At 32.8% G+C, this 23,786-nt stretch overlaps 1 protein-coding gene across 1 annotated transcript; it reads right to left on the bottom strand.

Annotated features, from left to right (window-relative positions):
* Nucleotides 1-18,150: 18,150 nt before the first annotated feature.
* Nucleotides 18,151-22,974, bottom strand: LOTGIDRAFT_171554 (hypothetical protein; the record flags this gene model as incomplete). The annotated part of the gene is made up of 5 exons (XM_009047744.1): nt 18,151-18,466; nt 19,425-19,582; nt 19,983-20,092; nt 22,289-22,343; nt 22,957-22,974. The coding sequence occupies 5 exons, from the start codon at nt 22,972-22,974 to the stop codon at nt 18,151-18,153; spliced, it is 657 nt and encodes a 218-aa protein (XP_009045992.1).
* Nucleotides 22,975-23,786: the final 812 nt, after the last annotated feature.

Raw genomic sequence — 23,786 nt, 5'->3', positions numbered from 1 at the left:
TTTGACAACCAAATAGGGAGGTACTGGAATATATCAAAGAATCAAAATGTATTTGTATTAAATATGTGCATGTAGAATCTAATATAAAAGGACACTGTGTCATGTTCACTTCAGTAAAGATAATTTGATATGTGCCTCATGAGACAGGTTCGATATTTTCGGGGTTGATTTGGGTCTTGAATATATGTAAATAATCTTCAGAGGTGATAGAAATGTATCTCAAACTCGGAATTCCACTTTCAATTTCTATGTTTGTCTTTTCAATAAGTGACAGAGCATCAAGAAAAGACGAGTCGTCCTTTTAACTTTCACACGCGGATAATTCTACACATGGATTTGAAAGACCAAATTTCGATAGTGAACTGTGAACACTTTTTCTGATTAACTTAGCTAAATAAATAAATTTTCTAAAACTAAGGTACAATTGGTCAAACGGATGGCGAATCTGTCCCTTAACCTTAGGCTAAATTTAGGAGAGTATGCCCTCCAGAGTAACTTGGACGCTTTAGCAGTCTCTGTGACCCTTTCCCGGAAAACCATTCCCTGTTGAAAAAAATCGAAAGAAATATTTTGATATATTATGTCAATTAAACCACAGGACCACAATAGAGATATATGATTGCAGCTATTATGATTGTTATTGTCAAGAAAAATAAATCCATTATATTAGAATAAAAACATATACCGACGTAATTAAATACCCATCTGATACAGAATAATATAATGACTGATTATTATATATTTTTATAGATAACAATAATAGAAATGTAATCGCTCGTGACAGATATTTTTATAAGCGTTTCAAACCAAACCGTATCAGCACTTTATTTAATGGAATATACATTATACTTTCTCATATAACTTTTTTCATTTAAATAATAGCCTCTTATTGTTAAAGTGATTGTAAAGAGGTTTTCTAAATTGTGTATGTATATTGGAGATATATGCTGATAACATCAATTTGCACCATTCCAATTCTCAACTGATTCCTGCAATTCTACTAAAACTAAGTGTTTGACGACTAATCGCGAAAGGTTTAATGTGGTAAAGCATATTTTGCAATTCTTGTCGTCATCAAACGCTTAGTTTTAATGAAATTGCAGGAACCAATCCTGATTAAAAATTGGAACGGTGTCACCGATGCACATAACAAATTTAGACAACATCTTTACAATCCCTTTAATGGTTTGATTGGAATATTGTGTTAAGTTAAAAAAAATATTTTGCTTTCAGAAAGATTCTGAGATCTGTTAAATACAAAATATAATTTCTTTACAACTTTGGTTTCTGGAAACATTTTGCACTCAATGACTCTATAATCCTAGAAGTATTTATGACGTCTATATCACTATGAATAGGCTACTAATATTCTTTTTTTTACACAATAATATGTTTACGGAGGGAGGTTTGTCCTTTCAGCTCTGAAAAGATCTGACCATTTTAGACAACGACGCATTTGGAATACAAATTTATTCACTTCCGGTTTGTTGGGATATTTTAAAGTAATAGCCAACCTCAAGACTAACAGAAGTAGGTGTTTTGTTGATTCGAACCATAACTGTCAATATACACCTCCACAAAGGGATATCGAATTGACAAACACAAACTGTGGCATCGTGTTTTCTAGACGTTTTATCGGTTGCTTCTCCAGTCGACCAAGTCGAAAATGGTTACGGATAATTCGGGAAAGAATACAAGAAGAACAGCCTGTCGAAAAGATCCTTTAAAAGTTGCTCTTCTCGTAAAAAAAAAAAATTTCTAATTTTCTTTCGTTGCTCTTTTGAGATTTTGAAAATCGTTTTCCTTGAAAATTAATTTTCTTTTTTTAACCACTGCACTCAATTTGTATAGGATAATGGTCCATGTAACATAATAAAACAAACCAATGAAATTATGTTATTTATTGCTTTGTCTGTGCACTGAGATGGTTTTGACGCCCGCATTTTGTTCAGTCTCCTACAGATAACAAACGACAAATTGTTTTCAATTATAAAGCAATTGTTGTAGATGGAGAATCATTTGTCTTATAAACCAACTCTATTTTCAATCATCATTCCAGGTCTCATTGGAATCATTAAGGAATTTGTTGTCGTGACTGGGTGATTTAATGTTCTAGTCTCCAAGTTAACTACATATTATATAAATGTATAGATGCATGTCACAATGGTCATGAAAGATAACATTTTGGCTTAGTGTGGGAGAATATTAAGGGACAGTGACAGATTCGTCATCCGTTTGACCAAAATGTACCGTAGTCTCAAAAACTGAATTTTTTTTAGCTGTGCTTATCAGTAATAGTGTTCACTGTTCACCATCGAAATTTGAGCGAAATTATCCGCGTTTGAATGTTAAATTGACGACTCGTCATTTCTTGAGATGGGATTTTAGTACATTTCTATTACATGTACTTCTGAAGCTTATTTACATCAATGCAAAACCCGAATTAACCCTATTAAATAGCGCACTGTCTCTATAACATTCGATATAAAATTGATACTATTTTGGCAATCTAATTTAAATGCATATTATACAGATGTTTTGTTTCGAAATTGTTGTTCCATTCAACCAATTCATTAAAAGGATTTTGAAACTTGTATTGCATGTACCCGTCAAGTTTTAACAAAGCTTTTGATGATAATGACAACGTTGCTTTTTGATCTAATTTCGACTGAACATGATTTAGATAATAATTTTTACAGATCAAAGATGACAAATGTAGTAAACACAGAACTACATTTTAATCAGATTGACAAATTACATCTTAAATAAAACATTACAAAAGAAAACGTCAAGTTTCAGTCCTCAGATTGGATAATCCTTTATTAAAATCTTTGTTTCATCCTGGTTAAACCGAGTCTTTAAATGTCTTTACTAGTTGGCACCATTAGTAAACTTAGTTATTACCCTACCAAGTACCGGTACTATCACAAACATAAAGACTCTACTATCATACAACAACCAATTGACTATCTACTCCAGAGTAAAATGGTTTAATACTGCCATCTGTTATACTATACTATATACGTTATAGCTGCATTTAAGTGTATATGGAAGTTAATCGAATTAATATAAACCAGGTATAATCCGTTTCGCCAATTCCCTTCGTCGAAATGGATAAATTCAGGGGAATCCATGCCAGTATCGAACCATGGAGCTCCAGACTTACTTACAGTGGCGGAGCCAGGTCTACGTCCGAGATATCTGAGAACCTTGTTATGAGATTTTTGCCCGAAAAACTTGCGAGGGGGGTGGCTGTATCTCTGCCTTGTTGTAGTTTCAAATGCTGAAAAAGCCTCTCTAAACATTTTAACCAGTCGCAGGTTTCATTATACTTGCGACATTCTTAATTGAGCCCCTCGAACTTTTACACTTTGTTTGCATCACCTCATCTATAACATTATTGCAGTCGTTTCATTATATATTGGTTTAATGTCAAGGAAAGTCAGGTCCTGCGTAATCAGAGAATCGCGAAAATAGGCCTACTACCCGCTTTCAAATCTGTATTGTAATTACATTAAACGTCTGCCAAATCCATATTTTGTACATTGTGTGAATCCTTTTCGAAGTCGACATGCTGCCATACGCCAAAAATCTGCGACACCTTGTCATCGAATTTAAAGTCTCAAAATTGGACAATTAGTGTATATTTCCCTCAGGCTTACCAGGTGTCGTGACAAAATAATAGAATCTCTATAAAAGACGACATATCCATTAAAGGCACAGATGCGCCATTTAATTTAACCAATCTTACTTTAAGCTCAGAAACGAGAATTGTAGTAGCTAAGTCAATCAGTAATAGTGTTCACGGCTCGCCGTCCAAGTTTAACCTTTAAATCCATATGTTTCCAGAATTATCAACGCATGAATGTTAAAATGACGACTCTTCATTTTAAGATACTCTGTGATATATAGAAAAGATAAATATATAGAAATAGTGAGTAAAATTCCTAGTTCGAGATATTTTTGAAGGAATTATGCACTTTTTGTCTAGTACCTCGTACCTACATATCAATCGAATTGAATCAACCCCCCAAAATGGCGCATCTTTCCCGTTAAATAGCTTAACATTGTATGAAATCATATTTCAATACGTCTTGTCAATAAATCCACAAAAATACTTAATTGAGTCATGTATTTCTCCCCGTCTTCTACATCTTCCAAAATATATTACTTAGGTGAAAATTGATACGAAACAAGGTCTAAATTAACTCCGGTATATGGATGTATGTCTTGCCTCAGGTTCTCGTAGTCACATACCAATTTAATTGCGGTCAGGTTTTTTCTTCACTTAGGTTACAATTTCACTTTACATTTCACTTTTTTCTCGAACCAGAAGTCAGAATTGGTCTACAACCAAAAGTATCAATTATTGTTAATTTGTGAACAACAAAAACCGACCAAATTGTCATCATTACGGAATGATCCGGAAGTTATCCGCTGACAGAAGAGTCTTCACCAGGAAATTAGTTTTAAAGAGGATTGTTGAGTCTGATCACAATGATCTATTGTTTTTATATAGTAAATGGTGTTAGTGAACCTATTTATTCTGACAATAAGGAAGGCGACATAAACGTATCCTAATTCCAATCTGTAAGTTCAAAACACCCACGTATATTAGGTACTTAAGGCGATGTACGGTGTCCAGTGTGGTGTACGGTGTGGGATTGTCGATAGAGTAGCAAATAGTAGAAGCGAATCGTGTCTGTATCGTGTCCGTACCCGTCCCCGTACCCGATTTATCTCACGTCAAAAAATGAAACAATTCTCTTTTTTTTCGGACGGAAAATTTGACGTACGGCTATGTGTGACCACACTGATGCAATCCAATATTGATTGATTATTTGATTACGTTACGAAATGTAGATACGAGAATAAGTTCTACTGGTCCAATTTCAGTTGGGACGCATGCTGAAATAGGTCAGTTGTCTGAAGATTGTTTAGCGTGAAACTCTGAGTTCTGTCTTAATATTTCTAAACCAAGGTACTAAGATATGCTTAAAACTTGACCAATATAGTTAAGCCTGGTTAGTTGCACCGTTTCTTCCTGAAATTGATTATTATAATTGCAATCTAGACACATAATATTACCATTGTGCTAAGTACAGATATCTGTAGTAATTAGCACCCATGTTAGATTTATAAGAAGCGTGTCCAAGACCTACCTTTTGAAAAAGAAAAGTAAATATTGAATCAAATCTTTGTATTTAGATTTTTCGTCGATAGTTTTCTGTGGAAGGGTATACATTTTATGTAGTCCTCGCCGGTATTTTCTCAAGCGAGGAAGCCCTGGATCTTAGATAATGTAAATTCAATCCAATGGACTTGATCATAATAAAGCATTGTGCAATGTTTTCAGTCATATGTGAAAATTATGAAATTTGAACAAATTATTTAAACATGTTTATATTTGCACCTGAAATAGGCATGTTTTGGTAAATCAATAACACCTTAGTTCGCTTCTACTGATATTTGGAATTTAAAGGGATTGTAAAGAGGATTTCTAAATTTTTTCATGTGTATGGAGGACACTGATAGCATCAATTTGCATCATTCCAATTTTCAGTCAGAGGTCAAACTAAGTGATTGAAGGGCCTTTGTGATTGCGATTAGTGTCGTTATCAAACACTTAGTTTTAGTCTAATAACAGGCACTGACATCTGACTGAATATTGTTATGGTGCAAATTGATGCTATCAGTTTTCCCATATCACATTAAAAAAGTTTAGAAAACCTCTTTACAATCCCTTTAATAATTGGATGTGTCCACAGGATAAGCTTATTAAAACCAATGGCACCCACTATTTCTAATATAATGCCAACATTAATCAGATTAATATGTAAATTAATCAAAACATCTAACACCAATCTTCTTTCAGTTAATGAATGATCATCAGCTGGCGCCAGTATAATCTGATTATCATACGAAAGTCGCAGAAACTTGTCGAGTATAACGAGAGAAATTCGAGAAATAACGCACACACACGTAGTTGAATCAATTTGAATCACAACCTCGACGTAATAAGTTGAATTTTAAAAAGGTTATAATATTTCATCAAAGATTTCAAATCACCATTAAAGCCATGATTGATTTGTATACCTTTAAATGTGGTTTGAAATCTTACATGAAATATTAGCGCCCTTTATCAAAATTCGACATTTTTGGTCGAGGAACTGATTCAAAATGGTTGTGAACTAGGTTCGTGTGTGTTGACAAACACAATAACTATAACCGGAATAGAATTTGTATGACAAATACGTGAAATGCGTGGAAAAAAATGCGACAGATATAAAAGTCCCTGAAGTATCTTGATGAAAAACATTACAATATATTAAAAACGTAAGGCTAGACAATATTACTTTTTTGACAGTTTTAAGTTCTAAAATGACATTTCTAATGACTTTGAAGTAAAAATGTCAACATTTTATTGTAAAGTTATCTTTGAAATTGGCATTTAGGTAATTGGTAATTTTAAGTAAGTCAAATTTTGTAAAACTACTGTTCCTAAACGAGTTTCCATTTATAGTGAAGAATTTTCCCTTTCTAAGCGAATGAACTTGTATGTTCCACGGCCCCATTCCATAAAATGCTAATGAAGACAGACAACACGAGGCGGTGTGCATTGGTGGAAATTTTGCAAACGAATCCCAGGATGCAGTGGTGAAACTTGTGGTACAAATAGGGGAAGGCTTTCTTTCTTTTTTGATTTTTGAATTTCGACACTTTGACGCAAAAATGTATGGAAATCACATTTTGAAATTTGGCATTATTTTTTATTTTACTAGTTCCGACACTGAAGATGAAAAAGAGTAATTTGAAAATAAAGTTTAACGCCCTAAAATTTCTGCAGTTTATAGAAAACAGCAAATGTTACGAGTTAAAATAGCAAAACAAAACTTTTTTTTTTATTTATTTCCATAGATAAAAAAAGTGAACAGAAAATAGTTGCCAAACCGGAAGTGAATTAAGTAAGCCGGAAATGGTGTCTTTATAGTATTTTTTCAAGAGTTATTTTTCTAAAAACAGGCATTGCTTTATGTATCCTGTATTATTTTTTTTCCTTTTTTTTCTTCGAGAATCTTGAATTATCCTTTGTAACGATTAGATATATCGAACACAATCGACATTTTATGCAAACGTTCGAAAATATCTCACAATTGTAGCCCACTTTCCGTTTTGGGTGTGTTTAACATCAAACTAAATCAATGATTATTTCTATTAATAAGACACTTTCCTTAGAAATTGGTGTCTTCAATTGACTTAAAGTGGAAGTAACCGCTTTAAGGGTTAAATCATGGCGTCAAATCGTATTTATAGAAATTGCGGTTCCTGTTTATCCTTTTGCATTCAGTCGAAATGTCTGGAGGAAATGGAATGATCTAGCAGAATGACAATGGAACAATATATAGACTGTAATTTTAACAAAATTTATCTAGCAATTACTCAACCTAAGGCTATTATAACAAGATTTCTCCGCTTAAGGATTATTACCCTTCTGAGATATTTGTTACCACATAAGGCGATCTTTTGAAATTATTCAATTAATACACCAAGATATGAATTAAACATACAAATTTAAAGGGACAGGTGTGCCATTTTGGGGCGTTGATTTTAGTCTTGATTCTATGTAAATAGTCTTCAGAATTACTAGAAATGTACGAAAATCACATAATTCCTTTAAAATATCTAAAACTAGGAATTTTACTCACTATTTCTATATATGTCTTTTCTATATATCACAGAGTATCTTAAATTGACCAGTCGCCATCTTAACATTAAAACGCGAATAATTCTGGACACACATGGATTTGAAGGCTCAAATTTCAACGTTGAGCTGTGAACATTATTACTGATTGGCTCTGCTGAAAAATTCCAGTTTCTGAGAATAAAGTATGATTGGTCAAAAAATGGCCTATCTATCCCTTTTAAGGAAGGTTTCCGTATTGACAATCGAAGACTCAGATTTATACCAATAACGTCTCTTTTCTTTTGCTACATCTTTTTTAAACAGATACCCGTATTATGGTCGTTATCAGAGAAACTCAAGTGACAACGGTATATATACGTTTTGAGATTTCGGTCCTTGTACACTTTTTGCTTTGTTACTGTTTAATTATCTTGCACGGTTAGAAAGTTTTTTGCTATTGTCACATGGAACGGAAGAGGAGAAATATCTAAAAGTTTTTAAAATTTTCGAATACAAAACAATTATATTATCACCAAGGAACATCTGATCTCCAATATATTTAATTGAAGAAGTTACTCCATCAACTTTACATCATTTGAATGAAATTATTTTGAATGATATTTTTGATGTTATGAATCAAATTTCCTCAAATCCTAAAAGAATTGTAAAGAGATTTTCTATTTTTTTTTATACGTATCAGTATTAGCATCAATTTGCACCATTCCCTATTCTAATTAAAATAGACACAACTTTCGCTTCGTTATTTTTTATTTTTTTCATTTTTAGTATTGCCACTTCACTGTAGGGTCTTGAACATGTGTCAAGTTAACATTTCGATCTAAGTTCATTAAAACTTTAATGACGTCACTTACCGCAAACACTTAGTTTTAGTGGAATTGGTGGATATTGACGTCTGATTGAAAATGGGAATGGTGCAAATAGATGCTATCAGTGTCCCCGACACTTATATATTTTTAGAATACTCAATTATAATTCTTTTAACTTAGTTAACTTAGTTTCAAGCCACCTCTCTCCAAAACAGGCTTTTTTTTTATGTTAAGTGAAACTGGAGTTCTACAGGAGTCAGTATATAGTTACTTGGACAAATGCAGTATATGATACGAAGTACCCGAGGATTGGAATCTAATCAAACCAAACAATCAAGCAAAACGACTCAACCGGAAGTACACTAATGCGCCGCATATTTTTGTCAAACTAATATTATGGACCTACATACAAAGGTCGAGAACCTGTGGCGTTTCTATGAACTAGGTGATTTATGGAATTGACAGAATTGTCAGAAATGGCAATTCTTTCATATGGTACGTTGATAAGGAATTTAAAAATGCTAGACTGGGGCGAAGTCGAGCAAGCCTTTTCTAGCTGTTTTTAGACATAAATTATAAGAGTGAAGAACGGCAACAGTTGTAGAAACGCCACTGACGAAAACTGTATAATTTGATGGAATAATTGGTCACAAGAATTATAGTGTCAATGATTAAGTTTTATTTACTAGTCTGTAAAGGTGACAACGAGCCTAATTTGTACAATTTGCCCGACTTTCGATTGATGCTGCACTAATATTTAGACATGCTGTCTTCATTATAAGAAATCTTCCATCAATCATCAGACGGTGTCGGGAGACGCTATAATTATCAGTTTGAAATCTTTTAATGAGTGATCATTATCTGAGAGTGAAACTAGAGTAGGAACAATCGGCCGGAAGTACCCTAGCCTCCCCTAATTACAACAACACAAGAAAAACTCCCCCACTTGGATGTACTGTTCTGACTCTTATGATTAAATGTCTCAAAACAGCCATTTATATCAATCGGCGAGTCTGTGGAAAGTCAAATCGAGCAAGTAAGATAACCCATGCCCACTGTGAGAGCCTGCAAGAGAAATTCCCTTATGTCTATTCACAAAACCAGAACTTAATGACAACCTTGTTCATAGCAAACTTACGCCCAACAATCTAACCTCTCGATTTCTGTTATTATTATATCTAACTTTATATCAGAAGGCCCAGGTCTGCACACTAGGGAGTATCAAACCCTCTCATCCCCGAAAACCAAATTAAGGCTATTTGTAAGGAAAGTCTCAACGACCTACGAAGTGACCAATTTGGGAAATGGAGTTTGATACTAGGCATTTTCGTGATTTGACACAACCACACCCCTCAAGAAAGCCGAATATGGTAATGGCAGATGGAGGCCAATAAAAATACTAAATATTCCGAGAGAAACTGAAATATTTTCGTTTGGTCTTTTTTTTAGTTTTTGCTGTGAAGGCGGGAGTTCAAAATTCGAAACACCCTGAAGTACTGGTATTTGGGGCTACATTTCGATTTTATGCTCAGAAAAATATCAAAATGTCATCTAATATTCCCCCACACAACGATTCATCAAATATCGTTCTGCGTGTGAGAAAACATTAGCAGTTATCCTGAAGCAGTAACTAGAAAGTATTTGGAAAACTTTTCAACAATAAAATTGGTCAAATCCGTTTGGAATTTGTAAACAGTATTTTAAACAGAATATCTAAGATAGTTCATTTAGGTGAAACAATATCCTGTGTATACGAATATCCTTCCAAAATTAATATCGAGACCGAGATCTTTGACTGATATTACTTTATTAAACAGTTACAGAAGGCAACGGAACTGAGAAATTAATAGTCTGCAGAAAGACGAAAAGCTGTCGGAAATTGTTTGACGGTAATCGTGTGGTGAAATATATAATAGATGATGAACTGTTTTCTTCCAGTGCTAAATTATTACATTACACTAGAAAACTATATAATATTACTTTATGTCTGTTTTATCATAAATCATTATGGTTACAATAAATTATACAACACGTGTTATGATAAACATTTCTGGATTCGATTTATACTTTTGACACCGTAATATGCTAGAATACGCTCGTAGCCGGCGGTTGTCAGCGTTCGTCAGCGCTTTTGTTTATACTATCTAAGTCAGAGAGTACTCGCCGTATAACGGAGTAAGTCGGTGTCGCATTTTCCAGAGTTCAGCCATGTTGAACTTTTTTACGACGTGAATTTACAAACGCCGGCGTTTCAACCAATCACAAGAAGCAATTAGACAACACAGACACCCGAATCTTTAATCATTTTGAAATTCTATCATTGCTTCACCGGCTTTTATGAACCAAATATCTAAATATCTTTAGAAATGGAGTAGCTTAAAGAATAGTGTCGTTTGCACATTCTATGAAGTGGAAATTAATGGTTAAGAATATACCAAATCACGTGGTATTTTCATTGACAGCAAGCAACTGTTACCCTTTACAGAGAAACTTAGCAACAGCATTGATGGCACGCTGAGGCGTCCTGGTGCAAACTGTCCACCGTAAAAGTGCAGCTTGCCCTATCTATTCATCTTTACTGAAACTGCCAAATGTGCTAGATGAAATTATCAACGGTGAAACTGGCGCCGATGCGTTTCTAACTAACTGTAGACGGCCATATCCCTTTAATACCCGGATGAGATTGAGAACTCTATTGATCACTCAGACTCCAAGAAGACTCATAGACATTCTTTAGAATGTAAACATCTTTCCTTAGGTTGACATTTGAAACACGTTCTTTTGAAGAAACATGTCTAGTAAATGTCAGCAAGATACGACCGATATTTCATCCGAGCTAACGTTAAAGATGTTTTTGACGCCATTCCGGAAGCCACATTCAAGTTATCAGCGTGATCATAGAGGGTTGTTGTTTATATTTGCAGTTAATTTTTAATTTAATTGTCGAGAAAAATATAATAAAAAACCTCAACAAAACAACTCATTGTGCTCTTCTTAGACTCAAGATCAAAAAGTGGAAATCAAGAAGCTATAGCCAAAGAGCGAGAGGTATGGTTGCGAATATGAATAGTAGTCATATGTTTCGAACGCAACTCTCATGCAACTGACACCGTTCGCAACCGGACACAACTGGTAATCGCTATGGTATGAGGGTACCTTAAGGACCTTTGCCATAGTTGTGCCATTTTAAGATACTCTGTGGTATATAGAAAAGACAAATATAGGAAATGTGTGGAAAATTCTTAGTTTGAAGTATTTTTGAAGCAATTTTCGTACATTTCAAGTACTTCGGAAGACTATTTACATATATTCAAGATTAAAATCAACCATCAAAATGGCGCATCTGTCCCTTTAAAGGCAGCAGCATGTACACAATGACACGATACTCTTCATTGGTTAATTTCGACTAGCGAGGGGACTGTGGAGTTTCAACAATGATAATTTCAGACAGATATATCTTGATTTTTATGTGGAATGTTAATCTAATAACGATACGAAACGTATTTAAAAAAAATCAGTAGGGACTCTAATGCAGAGAATTGGTCTAATTTAATTGTATTCTCGATCTTTAAATATCAAAATTTATTATGTATTAAAGGGATTGTTAAGAGGATTTCTAAATTTGTTATGTGTATCATTCAGTTTTTCAGTCAGTCTGTGACTCCTGCAATTTTACTAAAACTAAGCGTTTTACGACGTCACTAACCTCAAATGTCTTTAAGTGATACAGACTTCTCGATTAGTGACGTCATCAAACACGATGTTTTAGTGAAATCGCAAGAACCACAGACGTCTGGTTGAAAATTGGAATGGTGCAAATTGATGCTTTCAGTGTCACCTATACACATAAACAATTTAGAAATCCTCTTTACAATCCCTTTAAAAGCTATTTCCATTTGTCCATTGGGGGCATTATCACCTCATATAAACAATCATTAAGGTTGATTCGCAACAAAAAGGTGATGAAGAGAAAAATAATTATGTCTACAAAGGCAATATTTATTACAACAATAGGGTGTCATATAATAATTATTGGACACATGATATAACTAAGTGAAATATACGAAAAAAACTTGTTAAATTATTGCCAGAATCTCAGTTTTCTGATGCTCGATCAATAGATTTTCATTAAAAGGATATAATTGTTATTGATGATCACGCACCGAGTTAAATATTAGTATAATCCGGATATATGGTTTGTATCAGGGTTTCATTCTAAAACAAATTACAAACATGTTTCACCATACATCTAGTCAATTTACCATCTTAAATTACTCGAGCTGTGACAATCTTTACACTTGCTGCCAGTAGTCCGAGAAAAAATTGCACGAAGAACGATTCGGAACAACGTGCTCTATCATTTCCATGAATCATTTGTCGCGTAGATAATTCATTTATCATATTATTTTACTTTGTCAAGTAATCATTTAATCAAAATGATTGTACTTTGCCCATTATCATATTGTACTTTGTCAATTTATAATTTTATATCTCGTCCATTTATCATATACCTTGTAAATTTATCATATATATATAGTACATCACATAATACCGAGTCTATTTATCATCATTTATCATTTATCTACATTTCTTGTTCTGATATCATATTGTAGCTAGCTATGTTAGCTATTTATCATATAGCTAATTTATCATATGCATAGTTCATTCATTTAATTATATAGCTAGTTTTTTTATATACATAGTTCATTATTCATATACCAAGTTTATTATCATATATATCTAGTTCATTTGTTATATACGCAGTAATTTTACCTAATATGTGTTATACGTGTACCTAGTTCATCTATCATATTACACCTAGTCCATTTATTATATAATCTGTACATTTGCTATACCAAGTACATTAATCATATTTCTAGTTCATTTGTTATAATATATATAGCTTCGTTTACACAATTATACAGTACATAATACATTTATCAGTATACAGTACAGAGTAAATTATCATTGACCGATATCATCTATCATTTATTTATGAGATATACACCTAGTTCATTTATCATATACATGTATGTAGTTCATTTATCATATACCTAGTTTATTTATTATATACATGTATGTAGTTCATTTATCATATACCTAGTTCATTTATCATATACATGTATGTAGTTCATTTATCATATACATGTATGTAGTTCATTTATCATTTATCATATACATATATGTAGTTCATTTATCATATACATGTATGTAGTTCATTTATCCTACACTTAGTTCATTTATTAGGTAACCAGTTCATAAAAAACTAGTTTTGTTTTTAATTATTTATCATACATCTCGTTCAATTATCATAAGATAATATCAAGTTCATTTGTTCAGTATAATATAGAACAATTCTGTCAATTCGCTGGGAAAATGGGTTACAATTAAAGGAAATGTTAATTCTAATGTTGTGGTTTACGGAATTGTTTCTAATAAAGGATACATATGCAAATATCATGCAAAAAGCAATTGACCACGTAAACTGTTTTTCTGGGCGGTTCTCTGTAGCTATAAGCATTCATGATGTTGTGTAAAAGGCTTAACCTTCAGCTTTAGCGAAACAGTCGAGAACTTTGGTGTACAACAACCGCTAAATAAGTGGCCTATGGTACTACATTTGAGATAAAATGTGATTCACCGCTATCAAGACAATCTGCTAAGTTAGACACGGTATTGTTCATTGGCTTCAACTCGAAACGGAAATCATGTTTGATCACACATAAAGTCGATAACACTCTACTTAATCATTCCAAGCTAATATTTTGAAAGGAAAAGATCGCTTGGAGATAATTGAATTTGTAACAGAGTTTAAAAAGCCATTTATTTTCAAAAAGTGACATTTGGTTTCCCTACTACAACGATTAAAGAGTTTCAATAGACTTTTTCTGACCTGCATATCGAAGATCAAGTAGTTGTGACGTCACTATCGTTAAAACCATAACGATATTTGTGTGAATTGCGCCAGTAACTGGTCAAGGTTTTTTTTTACTGGAACCAAAGACATCATATGATAAATAGGAATGGTGTAAAAATTGTTTCAAAGCAAAAAACATTCGGTGGTTATAAAACATTTTCTGAATCCTCGTAATTTGAATAGCCAGGTATAAAACCTGATTTGTCTTTTTTGGGGAGTTCTGTCGGTTATAAACAAGATTAAACAAAAAAAAAATCCTTTTAAATGCAAAATTAGATATTTAATCCAGTGATTCTAATATAGTTGAAGTTTAAGGAAAGGAACCATTTTTTTATAGGAATGGAGAAACTCACCTCCATTTACAAGAAAGTTAGAACGTCACATTGAAAATTGATAGACAGTATTTAAATTTCAAATCAAATTACAAATTCATCTAGTAAGGTAGAATTATTGTTGATCGATTCCTTTGTTGTAGATCAAGACTGGATTGGAAATGCTTTAGTTCTGAACCTTTCAAGTTCTTTACGATAAACACTGCCTAAAACCATTATTAATGTATTTTCTCCCGAAGATTAAAAAGAATATCATTATCCAAGCCTTTTTTTCTTTCTCTGATTCAACCTACGTGCGTTTGAGGCACTATTGAATTTTTTTTTATTTATATGTAAAACCACAATAACGATCAACTTGGTCGGCTCGGTAATCGTTCCGGAAAATACAAATTTGAAATGATGATTTTATGAGTTGATTGTGATTTGCTGGTCTTGCTGATATTGGTAAATTTATATTAGGTTCCCTGGTGTCCAAAGAGTTCATGAAGTTATTTTGTTATTTGTTTCAATTTATTCGCAGATTTGATATATCGTGTTTCAAATTCACATCCTAACGTGATAACAGGCCACTCAATGACCAAAATCACACCTACGTGTACAATATTACTAGTTGTGCACTTCCACTGGGACACTAGTGTTTCATATGGAACGGAAACAATCAAGGATAAACCCGTCTATTATTTCACTGGAAATTAGTAACGACGTGGTGATATCCGGTCTTCAAATCAAAAGAGTTGAATACATTAGTTTCAGCTAAACGTTTAATATTCAATCTCCGTGAAATACAAGGATGGATTTTAATGGATGGATTTTAAAGTATCTTCTTGTTTAATATAATTCGAATCCATGCATAGTCATAAATATTCAGCCATCTTATTACCCATCATTTATGGAAATGCCCATGATTTGAAATACGCATGACGGAAGTTAACAAAAGAACATCAAGCATGCTAGCTTTTTCTTTATATTCAAAGGTCCATCTTCGTTCTCAATAAATGCGTAACAGTTGCAATGTGTCTATAAACAATTATATTATCCAGACACGCTTATAATTGGTATTGCACATGACGTGATAATATGTTACTGATAATCACCTTCGTTTGAATTGTTACTACTGTTACTTACTACTACTGTTTCATGATGATTAACTAAATAAATCAAGGATACAGTCCAAATACAAACTATCGAATAAACCAGAAATAGCTGCTTTCTTAGTATGGATAGCACCGTGCACACTGGTTTTATATTTTCTAAATCCACGTAATTCATTCATCCTTCATTTTTACTGTCAATCATTTATGGATCATGATCATGCATGATTACATTGCCCTACAATAATTTTGGTTTATTAGAAAAGCATGATATTGATAGTTTCTAATTTGTTTTAAGTATTGATATTCAATGGCGTAGCCTGTTACATGCGCAGTTGCTTGGGTATACCATTACTAATAATGTTCATGATTTGATGATAACCGGGCTTTAAGTCGAGAATGGTAAATACGCTAGAAACAACCAAATAACCTCAAATGCTGCTCCATAAGAAGCAAACGCATGCGTACAGTCGTGTTCTTTGGTTATAACAGTTTCTTAATCCATGCAGATTCAGTAATATTCATCCTTTTTACAGACAATCATGACTGTCTTTTACAGACACTTTTGATTGTAGAAGAAAGGGGTATCAGATTTTCATTTTTCAATAGTCTGAAACTGAGTTCAAGCTTCGGGTCTTAAATGTTTTGACAACTGCAACCACTTTCTTTGCGGAATAGTTCACAATAATAAAACAACAACAGACTTAAGAACTATTTACAATTTAATAGGTAAAGATACATAATGCAGAACCGAACAATATTCTGTTATACGATGGTTTCATAAATATTCTAAAAGATCTGCAACGAAAATGTGCCAGTAAAATTAATGCCACGAAGGAATTATTTCCACAATAATAATCCTTGAAAATTTTGACAATTTACACTATGTCAACGATTTTGACACGTTCTCTTGGTCATTAACACCTTACTCTAGCGAGCTAACATTGCTCATATGTAGGATGCTGACCATATAATATAATTTGACATTGCACTTGCGAATATAGGATCTGATTCATCTTCTCAATGTCAAGCCATTATGAACTTTGTCTTAGACCTTGACTGCAAGGTTGGATTGTATGTCAGCCAAGACAGTCAATAAGAGCTCTCGACAGAAAATCTGTAAACAATAAGTTGCAATCCGTCGAGGGCTTGACTGGCTGTATTCGCTGGCGTATAATCCAATCATATTAGGTGAAGACAAAGTTTGTAAAATCTTCACATTGTGAGAATGGATCTGATTATGAGAAAAATAATTTACTTGGCACTAGTAATGAAAGATGTTTGGTATCTACATTGGTTTATAATTACATGAAGATATTCGGATATATGTATTGCACTTCATGATATACTAATATACTTATTTTTCTGAAAGTACTGAAAAGCATTCTGACGAAGTTTATTTAACCTTTGAGAATGTATAAAGAAAACTTATGGTTTTAATTTGAACCATTTTGTGGTTCCTCGAAGTACAACGCATGCGGGGTGGGAAGCCAGACAGGTAACAATGGAAGTTATAAGTATGCCAATCTTATTAAAAATTACAATTTTCGTTATCATTTTTTTTGTCGGTCTCCATTGTAATCTAACGAGATATGTACCAAAGTTACATACTCTTGATGTTGCAAGCAGACAATCATTTGACACTCTCCCGCCAGTCAGAATCACTTTTACCAGCGCGTATCGACAGTCTCATAATCTAATCGCTATCCCACAATTCATAGTCAATATATACATGGATTCTGCATGACCAGCTGTGATTGGTTGAAATGAACATCAACAGTAGGCGACCTTGGTGTAAATCTATACCTGGTTCACTTAGAAAGGTTACAAACCCTATTTTGTACAACTTTTATTACCGACTTAGTAATTCAGCAATAAATAAGAACAGTTTTTTTTTATTTTTTTGTGAAAGTTAATGTGTGAAAACAAAAGCCTACAACAAATATTGTCATTTCACTAAAGATTATGTAAGTACCAATTATTACAACCAATTATATAAAAGGGAGAATAAATGCATTCAGCTTTGAAATTATAATATCATTGGGCCACTTTAAGGCAACAATAAGAATCTACATAGAATCTATCAGAAACCTTTCCTCCAAATTATATACAGCTATCAATCATTTATCAGCTTATAAATACAATATTGTATGTCAAAGCATGTCAAACCATGTATGTTTGACAGTTAGTAAAAAGAAAGACATTTTAAACATTTAAATAAGAAGTCAAAATCCCACACTTCACATTTTATGTAAATGCATTTCTATCCACTATATTTCCACAATCTATTTTTAGCTTTTCAAGATATCATTGATGATGGCAATTTTTGAAGATATAAATAGGCCAGAGCTGTCAAAGCTAATGTCAAAGACTCCCTCCGACCAACACCAGTAAGAGCTTTTTGCCAGTCTACATGTCCTATGTGAGGATTAGCACCTTCAATGACTGATCCTATACTAACAGATAATCCAGCCCATCTTAAGGGATAATCCGCAGGTGTTTGATCCTGTGCTGTTAAAACATATTCAGTTGGAACTGGTGTAGGTTGAGAAAATGTCTGTAACTGTATCTTCTTGACAGGATCTTGGAGAACTATGCAACTCATTTCAAACCATCTGAAAAGCATTGTTAACAATAAGTATCAAACAGTATTACCGTTGGGCATGGACTCGAACATTTACACTACACAATGTCAAGCTATTGCACAATCTTTTTAATACCTTAAAGGGACAGATGCGCCATTGTTTATGACCAACCATACTTTAAGTCTCAGAAACAGGAATTTTTTAGCTAAGCCAATCAGTATTAGTGTTCACAGCTCATGGTCTAAATTTGAGCATTCAAATCCATGTGTGTCATGCGTCATATTCATTGCATTCTGTTACACAAGAAAAGAGGCCAATGAAGTCTAGGTATTAAATGCAGTTCATAATTGCTCGACATTGATAAGATGGGACTCAGACTAGTGACAGAGTTCAATATATCGAAAGGCAATTTTATTACCAATTTTATCTATAAAACCGAGCCAATAGCCTAGAGATTGTAAAGTGTATTCCCAGTTCTCCATTAATTCACTTAAGCTGCATACGCAGAGACTTTGACATTTTATTGTCATGCATCAGTGGATATGACCTTTTGCCTTCTCCATATTTAGCTAATTTCGGAAAATTTGCAAATATTCCCTATTGATTTAGAAATGCTAATCTAATAAGTACATGCATTGGTGTAACACTCAGGCCCTAAGTTTAATGTCAAGTTTGAGATTTAGCTCCATCCATCCAAAGAAAGAAAGAAACAAACAAACAACTATATTTTACAAGTTAAGGATCCTTTCTATCAGCTGATCCTTTGCAAAACCTCTTGGCATTGATCTTTCACAGGTTACCCATTTACAGTTGGGTTAACTAGAATTATGAGTGAAGTTGACTCATTCAAGGTCACCAGACTATCGCAAGCCGATCTAAATCGGAACCCACAGCTGCCATTTGCTCAAAAAGCAAATGACATCTTGTAAAGAACCACGGCTCTGAAGTGTGCTACACAACCTCAAAAAGGATAGAGATTGTCACTTACTTATCTGGTAATAGTTCTACAATAAAACCTTCTATAGAGACCACAACTTGTTCATCAGATATAATATTATTACGTCTTAGATTGAGTATTCTTTCCTCACTACCTTTTAAACCTGCAGTGTAACCAACTGGTTGAGCTGCTGTGCTAGAGTCACTTTCCTACAAAAATATTGAACAGAACATACAATGAATACAGAGCTAAATCAAACATTAGAGAAAAAGAGAGACAACTCAATGATATTCATGATCTTCACAATGTCAAATTATTACAAACTTTGTCTTTTCCTTCACTGCAATAGGCACCTTTCTTGTGTCACAGAAGTATGTAAATGCAGCAATTTGATAGGATTGTATGCAAAGGAATACAGCCAATCAGACCTCAACAGAAAGTCTGTAAACAATTAGCCAAAATTGTCAAGGGCTCTGATTGGCCGTATTTGTTAGTGTAAAATCCAATCAAATCACTACATTTCGTGACACAAAATAGGTGTCTATTGCAGGCAAGGTATACTTTATGTAACAAACTACACCTTTTTTTAGATACAAACTAAGAGCTCACCTCTCCTCTGATAGTTGCTCTACCAAAAACTGATTGAAAAGCTTCTCTTACAGCACCAACTTTATTTTCTTTATTAGAAGTTACAATAATATCAATATCTCCACCACTTCCTATATAATAAATAACAAATACTTGTTAAAACAATAAGAAAATACTTGTTAAAACAATAAGAAAATACTTGTTAAAACAATAAAAAATACTTGTTAAAACAATAAAAAATACTTGTTAAAACAATAAAAAAATACTTGTTAAAACAATAACAAAATACTTGTTAAAACAATAAAAAATACTTGTTAAAACAATAAAAAAATACTTGTTAAAACAATAAAAAATACTTGTTAAAACAATAAAAAATACTTGTTAAAACAATAAAAAAATACTTGTTAAAACAATAACAAAATACTTGTTAAAACAATAAAAAATACTTGTTAAAACAATAAAAAAAATACTTGTTAAAACATTAAAAAATATTTGTTAAAACAATAACAAAATACTTGTTAAAACAATAACAAATATTTGTTAAAACAATAACTAACTTGTTAAAACAATAACAAAATACTTGTTAAAACAATAACAAAATACTTGTTAAAACAATAACAAATACTTTTGAAAACATTAACAAAATACACTAAAACTTTTCTACTGAAACCGTTTTTTTTCTCAAAAATTGACTTGACGCTACGAAATGTTCCATTCACAGTATACACCAAGATGCAAAAATTGCAAAATTTTCAACATTTACACTACCACAATTACCAGCATTCTCAGACCGACTCGAGTAATGTATATGTATTAAAATTTCAAAATAACAGTAAGTATAAGAAGGTTAAAGGTTTATAAGAAGAAAACAACTATCTTTGACATTTATCAAACTCTAATTGTAAAATTTATTACTTTTTATTTTATAGCCAGTCTAACTGTCACAGAGACAATAAATTTTATAACAAGATTATTTATACTTCTTATTACCTCAAATCCTACACACATCATCTTTAACTAATACCTTGACTGCAATAGCCACTTTCCTTGTACAACAGAATGTAATTATTTGATTGGAGCATACACCATCAAAAAGAGCCAATCAGAGTCCTCCATGGAGAGACTTTAAGCAAGGCTTATACCATTAATATATTTTCTGTCAAGAGCTCTGATTGACTGTATTTGCCAGTGTACAAGCCAATCAAATAGCTGCATTTGCCAAAGTAAAGAAGATTAAAAGAAATACAGAAATTATTATCAATCCCATATGTAGTTGGAACTTCTGTTGTATTACATGTAGTAAGAAGACTATTTACATAATATATTGAAGATTCAAATCAACAATCCTAAAATGGCGCACCTGTCCCTTTAAGAACATGATAGCTTAATAAGGTCTTAATAAAAAACTGAAGGATAGAGCCTTATATGGATACATAAGAATATAAAAAAAAATTATAAATAGATACCAATTAATTTAAGGACCTGTGATTAGTGATTATGTGCTTACTAATCAAAAACTACCAGAGTCCATTAAAAACATGTCGATATGTAAACACAATAATAAAATTTAATGGATTATTAATTTGAAGATTATAAATGTGCTTGAACAGTTATTTACATTGTGTAACATCAATTTGTAATTTCATATTTGGTTACTCCCCTGTGACAACTAACAAATTTATATCAATATTTCATTTTTAATGATGAAAAGTGCTTCATAATCGACCCACTCTTTAATTGAAACAAGCTTGTGTTGTGCTGTAGACATGTGTTTCAGATACAATATCTCATCAGGACCAGATGTTTGAAAATTGCAGTTCATTTAGGCATTTAACCAAACTTTAAGTCCCGTCCTCTGGTGTGTTTAATAATTTTTTGATAATATCACATCAGATTGTGTCTAGTCATGGATCACAAATCAAATCGAAGTAATCTGTACTAATTGCTCCAGGGAAGTAAGCGAAATGAAAAAAAATGTTTATCCATTGATCTGATCTTACTATCATATCTTAATCAAATTCTACAAATCAGCTTAATATCCATCCATAGTTAACAGAACAGAAAAAGGTAGAGCTCTGAAAATGAGCAGATTGGTTACACTGTTAATGGATTGCAACACAGGCATTTAGACAAAGAAATTTATAATGGTAGCAGATGCATTTAAATAAATCTATCCGATATCCTTGACAAAATATATTCTGGATTTGCTTGACTGACCTGAAGGGTATTAGGATAGACTACTTTCAGATCGATCCAGAGATCTAATATGACAAAAGCTCTTTCAAAGTCTGCTAGTTAAAATAGGAATAGTATTATTAAATACTTACTAATAACTTCTTTCATACCAGGGTCTAAAGTTGTAATCACACTCTCCACTGAACTCTATATAAATATCAAAAAAAATTGTAAGCTTAAAGGCTAAAAAATCAGCCAGCCTGTGTTGGTCCAACAATGAAATTGGGAGTGATCGGGGAATATTTGTGATGTTAGATTGAAAGACATTCAGACATGTCTTGGCGGCAAGTAAGCTGGTGTTCCCAATAAATTGACGTGACCTAGTTAAAGGTCAACCAATAGAATTCCAGGTATGTATCACATGCTTACTTCAACATGTCGGCTTCCACGAACTCAGTGTCTTCATCTTCCATTCCAGTAGAAAGTAAGTGGATCATCAACACGGAAAACCAAAAAAACCAAACCAAGAATTCATTTTCTCCCCCCTCTGTCGCTGCATTTTCAATCTTGATTACATATTATGGTAGCTCTGTAAGTAGGTGCTAGAGGCGCAAGTAAGGTAAATGTGCCCTGGCCTTTAAATACTACATTGAATGCTGGTACTAATTTATTTGTATATTGAACCTCCTGAACCAATGCATTTTTTCTCAAAGTAAAATTAAAATTAACAACAGACTTTCCAAGTTAACCAATAAATAGAAAGAAAGAAACAACTATATTTTACAAGAATAAAACTTGTATTCCCTAGGATCTTTTATACCAGGATTTCAGTAGCCATTTTTAGCTGGGTCGATTGGAATTATTAGTAAAAATGACTTATTCAAGGACATCAGTTTCATCAGATGTTCACACGCCAACCAAAATATGAACCAATGACAACCATCTGTTCAACCTAACCAATCAAATGAGGTCATGCAAAGGACAAATACAGTAACTGCCTGTGCTACAAAATCACAGGCAAAAATGTCACAGGGGGAACACATTAACACCACCTGTACAACATTGTCCAGTGTTCATGTAGAACAAAACAAATTAACTGTTTTTGCAAGGATAGAAAATCTGCTTTAGATATCATGACAAGAACCAATTATGATTTTAATCTTTTTTTTTTAATAATATGAACTCTTCAGTTATCTGTTTCATCCGTATTTTTTCTGTAGACATCTAGATTCATCATCAGGCAATACAAAAGTAATGATAAAATTGAGATTAAAAATAGAATGGAATAGGGTAGAAAGAAAGATAATAATGGTTTAATTTTACTTTATATGGAGAACTATTTCTCTAGATTAAAGGGACAGATGCCACATCATTTTTGACCAATCAATCTTTTGTCTCAGAAATGGGATTTTTTTTTTACTAAGTCAATCAGTAATAGTGTTCACAGCTCATCATCGAAATTTGAGAATTCAAATCCATAGGTATCCGGAATTATCTGTGTTTGAATGTTAAAATGACGACTCATCATTTTAAGATACTCTTTGATATATAGAAAAGACATATAATTATATAGGATTAGTGAGTAAAATTCCTAGTTTGAAGTAATTTTAAAAGAATTATGTGATTTTAGTACATTTCTAGAACTACCGT

The sequence above is a fragment of the Lottia gigantea genome (genome assembly GCF_000327385.1).
Source record: "Lottia gigantea unplaced genomic scaffold LOTGIsca_116, whole genome shotgun sequence".
Taxonomy (NCBI): Eukaryota; Metazoa; Mollusca; class Gastropoda; family Lottiidae; genus Lottia; species Lottia gigantea.
This window is presented reverse-complemented; position numbering and strand designations above follow the sequence as displayed.